Here is an 8,864-nt window from a genome sequence, read left to right as displayed (position 1 = left end):
GGGGCGGGGTGCGCCTCCATGTGACGCGCCCTCCTCGCCGTGCCCTTCAGCCGCCGCCGCAGTTCCCGGGGCGCCACATGGACCGGGCCAGCCCGAGCGCGCTCCGCCACTGACTGCCCAGGCGCCTGCCCGCCCGCACCCCGGCCCCGGGAAGGTAACCCACGCTCCCGCGCGCACCCCACTCCAGGCCGCCCCCTGCCCAGCCTGCCCCTTCCCGGCCCCGGCTGGGCGCGCGCTCGGCCGGGGCGGGCGCTGTCCGCCCGCACGGTGCTGAAGCGGGCCCCGCGGTCCCGGCCCGCGCCCTCCCTCCTTCTTGCTCCTGCTTTGCGCGTCTCCCCGTCCCCTCCCATGTCCTGTGTCTCTTTCTCTCTCCTGGCGCGCTCCCGCCTGAGGGCCGCTCAGCAGAGCCGGGCAACTCGCCCGCCCGCAAAGCCAAGGGGTGCGGCGGCAGCGGGATCTCCGGCCCGCGCGGGGAGGCAATGGGAAGCCTGGGGGAGCTCCAGCAGCACCCCGAGCCTCTCTGTGGCTGGGCCCTGAGTTCCCCACCCCCTCAGGAGCCAGGGGAGAAGTTTGGAAGAGAATCTGCTTTGCGGCAAGGGCGCCCCTGCGCGCCAGCGTTTTGGGGGGAGGCGGGGGCACTCCCACCCAGCCAGCCCTCCCCAGGCCGCACAAACGCGGGTCTCCTTCGTCTGCAGAAGAAAACACCGTAAAACACTGGATCTCCAGAGCCCTGGGCTTCCCTGCCAGGAGAGACCCCACAAGTGGGGAGGGAGGGGACTTGCAGCTGCTTATCCTACAGGCAGCCCCTCCGCACCAGAGTTCAGCTGACCTGGACCCTGGAGCGCCCCACCCGTGCAGACGCAGGTGGGGGGGGGGGCGTCTGACCTCCCATTTCCATTTCCCTGAAGGCTGGGTTCCCTGCAGTCTCTCCTGGATCTCTGCTGCGGGTGGGTGGCAGTGGGCCCTCGAATTTCCCCTGGGTGGAGCCTGGTCTACCTGCCCCTGAGACTCCTCTGTCAGAAGCCAAAGAGACCTCTCTGAAGGGGCATCCACTCTGGCCTCACCCCACCATAGCCCTTCCTGTCTCTTAAATGGATTCCCCCACCCCCTTGTGGCCCAGGGTCCACCAAGGAGGCAGAAGGACCAGTCACCTTCACACACCCCTTGGGTCTGCCCCAGCTTCACACAGCCTGGCTCCTTCTGAGCTGTGCTCTCCCGCCCCCGTCGCTGCAGTAGCCACCATAAGATGGATTCAGAAAACCAGGGGCCACGTGAGGCCACTTTGCAGGTCCAGCTGGGGTCTTGGAATCTACCTGCCCTGGTCAGGGTGTGGGGTGGAAACCCTCCTCCACTGAGACCCTCCCAGACCCTCTCAGGTGTCCCTGTCAGTGTCGGGGTCCAGCCATAGGGGTGGGGGAATAGACAAAGGATGCTCTCTCCAGACCACAGACCCATGCTCAGGGGTCGTCAGGTAGGGATGAGCAAAAAGCCCTCCCCCAGGCCTAGCCAGGGTGACCTGTGACCACTTCCTCTCCCCCAGGCAGAGAACTCCCCACCACACTTGGATGTGTGTTCGGACCCTTGGAGGAGCCGCTGAGGAATCAAAGCCATCGTCATGGAGTTCGTGATGAAACAGGCCCTGGGAGGTAGGAAGTTGGGGGTGTGGGGGCACAAGGCTGGCCTCATCCCCACAATGGCATGCAGACACACGGGGGCACGTTCAGCACGTGGTCACCCTCAGACTTCACAGATGCCTTCACTGCATGTCCCCGGAAACACACCTGCCCGCTCCCTCCCTCAGGACAGAGCCAGGGAGAAGGGGCGTAGGAACCAAAGCCAGCGCCTCCCAAATGGCCTTGGCAGCACGGGGAGTGGGGGAGGGTGTACACTGGTGTGCGTGGTCAGGGCAGAGCCCACCAGACAGTGCTGAGGCTGGGGTCCAGGGTGAAGCAGCAGCACCCTCGCTTTTGGGAGGCTAGTGGGGGGTGGGTTTCAGGGGCACCAAGGGCCAATCCTAACTGGCAGCGTCTGGTGGGCCCCATGGGGGTTCTGCTGTTGGTGAGCAGAGCCATGGGAAGCTGCAGCAGGTGGAGTAGGGGTGGGGGCCGGGGCTGGATCTGTGGCGTCCAGCAAGGACCCCGTGGATTTCATCCAGGGTGGGGGCAGCAGCGTGCACAGGGAGCTAGGGCTGGCTGAGCACAGGGACAAGGGAAGACGCCAAGACAGGCAGGGCAGCTGTGTGTGTGTCGGGGAGGGGGCCGCCCTTCTAATCTGAAGGGAATCTTGTGCCTATTTCGTCCAGAGGGGGTCATCACTGAGGCCAGAGACGCTGGCCTAGGAGGTGGGCAGGGCAATGGGCTGAAGTCCACACTGGGATAGGTGCGTCCTGGTAGAGCCGTCTGGTCAGCCAAGGCCCAAGGGGCCCATCCTGTGTGCCCCAGCTCCCCTGTTTGCAACACCAGCTCCCCGGAGCTCCCTGGGATGGGAGCCTGTGGCCAGCTCCTGACTCTGCCATTCGGGATGTTTCCCTCTGGTGGCCTCCATGGGCCGCACCCTGACCTGGTACCGTGCACAGCCTGGCATGAGTCAGGTGATGCATGACAAGGCCATCCTCATGGTGCTGCTGCAGAGGCAGGAGGAATCGGGACCTTGTTGCTAGAGCTGGGGAGCGGATGGGGGCTGTTGTGCTGGTAATGGAGGGGGCAGGATGGCGGGGCCAGTGCCACCAAACACAGGACAGGGGCCCTGTGGGTGGGCTTGTCTTTTGCAGAATGGCTGCATTTCTGCCACCACGAATGAAAAGACATTTGGGCCTGGCCTGGGGCCACTGTTCCTGGGATTCTGTGGTCAAGGATAGGCTGCAGGTTGGGTCTAATTATAATGATTACGTCACCAGGACATGATTCAGGGACAAGCATCCTGGCACCGGGAGCAATCCATGTTCCCACCCAGCCGGTCCCAGGCTGGTACAGATAATTAATTAGGTGGCTAATTCAGGCCCTGAGGTGGGTTTGTAAGAAACCTGAAATATCTGATTTGGCTGTCTACATGGCTGAAATTAGCTGGGTAATTGCCAGCCTGGATCCCCTTTGTTCCATGTCAGCCCAAAGTTTCTCCTGCGGCAGCAACGGGGTGGGCTGCACGGGGGTGGGCCTTGGAGCACCCTCTCAGCAGCCACCCACAGGGTGCGCCCACCAGGTGCTGCCCCCCACTACTTGTCATCCCCCCCACTGCTGAGGTTGGGGGCTGCATCTGACCTCTAGGGTGAGACCTTGTGTTTTTTTCCTGTGCTTTCTCTCCCCCTGGATGGGCATCATTTTGGCCTCTTAGGATGAGTACATACAGACAGAGGGACAGAGACAGACCCAAATCCAGACCCAGACCCAGAGGGATGGACCCGAGAAACAGGGAGCAGGTGTGGGTTGGAGAGAGGGTGCCCCGGACACACAAGACAGACGTGGGGAGGGGCAGGCCAGAGGGAGAGGGGCACTGGGGCACCGGCTGTCTGGGAATCTGTGGGGGATGGAGGATCAGAACAGAACAGCCAGGGGAAAAAGACAGGGGGCCCTGAGACCAAGATTGAGGAACCCAAGGAAACGGGACAAGAGACAGAAGTGCAGGGTGCATGGCGGAGAGAGACACTGAGACAGACACAGAGACAGAGAGACAGATGTATCTGACACAAACTGAGAAATAGAGTCAGGGCTAAAAACACAGAGACCATGTACCTGTGCAGCAGGAGGGAGGAAAGACACAGGGCCTGGAGGGAGCCCCATGGGGGCAGGCCTCGCTCGGCCCTACTGGGGACAGGACTCGATGTAGCCTAGTTAAGTTGTGGCCAGCTCACTGGGCTGCTGTGTTGTCCTGACCATGTGTCTCATGGAAGGCCTTTGCTGGGGACAGAAGCTTCAAGGTGACAGCTTGGAGAGTCCCATGTCAGGTAGACCAACAGGGTGTCCACAGTCCCCCACCCCGCCACCCCGAAGCGCATGTCTGGTCCACTCTGGGGCTCAGGGTGTGATGAACTGAGTGGCAGCCCGAAATTCAGGCTGCCAGTCCAGAAGGAGCTCAGATGCAGTTCGGCGACCCCAGGCCTTTCCTATAAACCTCTGTCGATGGCTGATGCTGCCCAGTCCCTGCAGCCCAACCCCCGTGGAACCCAAGCCTGGCCAGCAGGCTTCTGGCTCTGCCCCTACAGCGCGGTGTGACCCTTGCTGAAGGCGGTCTCCTCCACAGGCTCTGGGGACCACGAGGCCGCCTGGGAGCACCTGCTACTGGAAGAAAGGGAAGGATGAGGGGGGTGGCTAGGCATTGCTGTGGTGACAAGGGGCTGCCCTGGGCAGTGAGGGGGGACAGGGCCCAGCAGGCCAGGAGGGGTCCTGGCAGGTGGGAGTGGGACTGTCAGCGCCGCTGCGGGGGAGCAGTGGGACTCACGCCCCAGCAAGGCCACCGGCACTGACTGGTGGGCTCACAGACGCCCAGAGCCCCGGAGAGCACGTAGGCAGCCACGGACCACAAAGGAGGGGACAAATGGCTCCCGGGGCTCCTTTCCTTGCGATGGCAGGATCTGCCCACACATTCCAGTCCCTGGGCCCCTGGGCATGGGAGGGCTTTGCATGGTGGCAGTCTCTCTCTTGAGATGCAGCCTGGGAGGGACCGGGTGGAGCCCATGGGGGCGTCTGCTCTTAGGGCCTGAATTCTTTCTGGGATGACTAGGGGGCACCTTTGGTTCCTTCAAAGTCAGACGTGTCCCCCTGGACACTGTTCTGCTGCCGAGGCCAGGGAGCTGTGGGTGCCATGGGCACACAGGGCTGGCTGAGGAGAATTCTCCTGGGGCCAAATTGTTGAGAAAAGTGTCCAGCTGTTGACAAATTTGTTCTCACTGAGAGAATATCGTGGAGGCCTTTATGTTCTTGGGCCACCCCAAGATTGACCCCAGATTTAATGCTCAGTCCCTCGAAGAAGAGAACACTTGCAAAGTCTGTGGGAGCAGCTCGAGTGGTGGCCTGGAGACCGCGACAAGGTGGCCTTGAATGGGGGCCACGTGCTTGGGCCACTGTACACAGATCTGGGGCTCAGAGTCTTCAAGGGTGCAGTTTGAAGAAAAAACAGTTTTCTCCCAAGGCCAGGAAGTGGCAAGCGGCCCTGGGGCTGTATTCACACCGTGGACAAGAGCATAGGCAATTGTCAGGTTAATGTGGTTGGGTGGTTGGTGTAGACTCTCATCAGGCTAAATCAGGTGCAGCGTGGCTATTTTGGCCCTAACAACTGGTTCATGGCTGGCTGTCCTGTTGATCTGCCTTGGTGTGACATATTCCATGTCCAAAGCATGCTCAGGTCCTCGGGGATGGTGTGGGGGCAGGGGAGGGCTTCACGGAGGAGGGGGCATCTGAGGTGGGATTCAAGGGTGGGCAGATGACCCTGGGACACAGCACATGCAAAGGCCCAAGGGCTGCAGGGCGGGGCCAGGTGTAGAAGGCAGCAGGAGATGGGAAGGAGGACATTACGGGACAACCGTGACCAAGCCCACGGGGGGTCTTCTCACCGAGCACACTCCAGTGGCTCACTGACACGTGGTCACTGTGTCCTGTGTCCTGTGGCGAGTTGACCTGGGGCCATCCTGGGGGGAGGCTGTCCTCTCTTGGGGAGTCAAGCGTCAGGGCCTGTGCCGGGTGCACGGGGAGGATGCAGGAATGGACAGCCACCGTCCTGAGGCGAGCATGTCTGAGTGGGGACAGAAGCCCTGCCTGGCCAGACTGCACGTGTATGGAAGGAAGATGGATCACTGTCACCCAGACCTCCGCGGACAGAAGAAAAGCATTTCACGGACATGTACCCCAGGGAGAGCCTCTGGGGGCTGCTGTGGTCGGGGGGCCTCTGCACCCTGTGGGTGCTAGGTTGTGTGCTCTCTGCTGGGGGCTCTTGGGGGTCAGTCCCCAGATGTGTCGAGACTGCCAGGGTCAGACCCTGGAGAAGGGAGGGCAGTACCCCCCGCGTTGCTCACACAAGATGGGGTGGGGCTGGGGTTGGAGCTGAGTCTCCCTCTGGGAGCCGGGAGCCCTGGGCAGAGAAGCGCCTCCCTCAGTGCTGGTGCCTTCCTCCACCTCCACGGGCATGTTGAAGGGGGCCTCCTTCCCTGTCTGGCACCTGCTTCTATAAAGCATCCTGAGCCCCCCTCTCCCGCTGCTGGGTCTCTGACTCCCAGCTGAGTCCTGCGTGTACCTGTAGCTGCTTTGGGGACGTAGCATCAGGGATCCTGAGGTCTTTGCAGATCAGAGGTGGCTCTTTCCCAGACTCTCCTTGCCTTGCCCTCTAGGACCTCAGATCAGAGCTGTAGAGACAGCCTGAGATACCAGGTGGTCCTGTCTGGACCCCCCAGTGTCCACTCACGGGACTGTACACTGAGGGTGAGGCCAGGCCTCCCCATCCTGTCCCTAACCCGGCTCCCGAGGGTAGGGCAGGTCTCACTGGCCCCCCTACCCTATCTGTCTGTTTTGGGGTGAGCTCTGTTTATCGGGGGCCTCCCGTGGACCTGGGGCTGCCCAGCTGGGACACGACCAGGTGAAGCCAGGTTCTCTAGGGGGATGGTGGAGCCACGGGCTGAGCTGGGCTGCAGAAGGGGCAGATTGGGAGGGGCAGCACCAGAATTCTGCACTGGGGAAATGCTTTTGACTCAAATCAGAGAGACAGAGAGGGGCTGGAACCAAGGTTTGTTTCCCTCACATGGAGAGGAGTCAGGAGGTGGCTCAGCTGCTCTGTGGTTCCGTCTGGGAGCCAGCTTTAGCTCTTGTTGTGCCCCGTCACCCCATGAGCTTCCGGGGCTTTCATGCTTAGCCTGCTTCTTAACAGTGGCAGAGTGGTTGGTGCCGCTCCAGCATGACATGGACAGGGCAGGCAGAAGGGGAGGGCCCAAGGGACAGCCCCCTGTTCTGGTTAGCATGTGTTTATGGGATCCCACTGGAGATTTCCATTTGTGCGTCATGGAAGGTGAGGCCAAAGTGGGCACATCACCCCCCGAACAAGGTGGGCGGTATTGGGCAGCTCATAGTACGGGGCTCGCATCAACTTGGGAATCTTGATTTTCAGATGCAAGACCCCCAGACCATGAGCCCTCCAAGGGCCGGGTACCTCCTCCTTCCCCTGCTCACCCTTGAGAGCTGGACTTCTCCACAGGCAGCCAGCAAAAAGTCAGTGATAAAGCACCAACATTCGTTCAGAATGGGCACCAGCTCACTTCCCTGGGCTCAGGAGAGACACCATGTATCCAACATCTCTCGGAGGCTGGAAAGACACATCAGAGAAACTGCCTTTTCTCCCTAAAACAATGAAGGACAGGTCTTCCCTCAAGACACGATACTCCTAGTTGATTAAGCTACAGATCAGTTATAAAGCCTTAGCCCCAATGTGGGAATAAAATGGATATATTGCACTTCAACCGATAAAGTCATTTGTTTTTTTCCTTGTTGGTTGGCAAGAAATTCTGGTTGGGATTAAAGCATTCATTTTAATAGCTCCTCTGTGGCGGGGCTCACAGTGATCTTGCACTAACATCAGGGACTGCTCGGTTGGCTCGGGAACATTGCACATTTACTGCTGGGGCGTTAAACTAGCAGAATGAGCATCAAGTCCAGGCAGACCCTAATGCCAACAAATTTCAGAGACTCTGGCATGGTCCAGGTCATAATGGATCAGGCAGGGGGTGCACCCCGGCTGGGCAAGGGGGGAGCATTGAGACTCCTGTTGTTGGTCGGGGCTGCCCAGAGCACCCTGGTTCTGTCTAGGGGGAGGTGGAGGCTTTGGCTGGGTGCTGCTTGGTCCTTCCTCCTGACCTGCCTGGTCTTGGGCTTTGTATGAATCTCTCGTTTTTAGATTTTTTTAAATTTTTTTAATTTTATTTTTTTTAAGATTTTATTTATTTGAGAAAGAGAGAGAGAGAGAGCACGAGAGCGGGGAGGGTCAGAGGGAGAAGCAGGCTTTCCACTGAGCAGGGAGCCCGATGCGGGACTCGATCCTGAGACCCCAGGATCATGACCTGAGCCGAAGGCAGACGCTTAACCGACTAAGCCACCCAGGTGTCCTTTTTTTTCTTTTTTTTTTTAAGAACATTTTCTTCTTCTTTTTTAAGATTTTATTTATTTGAGAGAGAGCTGGGGGAGGAGCAGAGGGAGAGGGAGAAGCAGACTCCCCGCTGAGTGCAGAACCTGATGCAGGACTCGATCCCACAACCCATGAGATCATGACCTGAGCCAAAACCAAGAGCTGAATGCTTAACGAACTGAGCCACCCGGGCGCCCCCAAATCTCTCTTTTCTAGGGTTGCTCTCACTTTTCTCATCTCCCAGGCAGGGGAGAACATGGTTTCTCTTCCCTTGCAGGGGTCGGTCAGGAGCTCTGGCTTCCTTTTCTTAGGGGCAGCCTGGCAGGGCTGGGGGAGAGTCCCTGTTCCACCCGGTAGGTCCCCTTTAGTCCCATGGGCTTGACTGTGAACTGTGGCATCCAAGCTGCTCAGGGCCCAGCAGAGTGGCTGGGGTGCTGGGTTCCGAGTGCTGCATGCTGGGTGCTGACAGGGCCAGATGCCATGTATTGAGTGCCAGGTGCTAAATGCTCTGTGCTGAGTTCTGATGGTGCTGGGTTCTGTGTGCTAGGTGCTGAGGGTACTGAGTACTGGGTTCTGGGTGTTGAGTGTGGTTCTGAGTGCTGGGTGCTGAGGGTACTGGGTGTTGGGTTCTGCATGCTGGGTCTGGGTGCTGCGGATGCTGCGTGCCTGGTGCTGAGTGCTGCATGCTGGGTGTTGGGGGTACTATGTACTAGGTGCTGCATGCTGGGTGCCAAGTGCTCAGTGCTGTGTGTCGAGTGCTGGGTCTG

At 59.8% G+C, this 8,864-nt stretch overlaps 1 protein-coding gene across 1 annotated transcript in view; it reads left to right on the top strand.

The window, feature by feature from the left end:
- CPLX1 (complexin 1) overlaps positions 1-8,864 on the top strand; it is a 36,292-nt gene continuing 27,428 nt past the window's right edge. The window contains exons 1-2 of the mRNA XM_032395572.1: positions 1-154; positions 1,541-1,646. Coding sequence (XP_032251463.1) covers positions 1,616-1,646 — 31 coding nt within the window. The 5' untranslated portion in view covers positions 1-154; positions 1,541-1,615. The remainder of the gene's footprint in view (positions 155-1,540; positions 1,647-8,864) is intronic.

The sequence above is a fragment of the Phoca vitulina genome, unplaced genomic scaffold (assembly GCF_004348235.1).
Source record: "Phoca vitulina isolate PV1807 unplaced genomic scaffold, GSC_HSeal_1.0 scaffold85, whole genome shotgun sequence".
Lineage (NCBI taxonomy): Eukaryota > Metazoa > Chordata > Mammalia > Carnivora > Phocidae > Phoca > Phoca vitulina.
The sequence above is the reverse complement of the archived record's forward strand: the minus strand, read 5'-3'. Positions and strand labels throughout refer to the sequence as shown.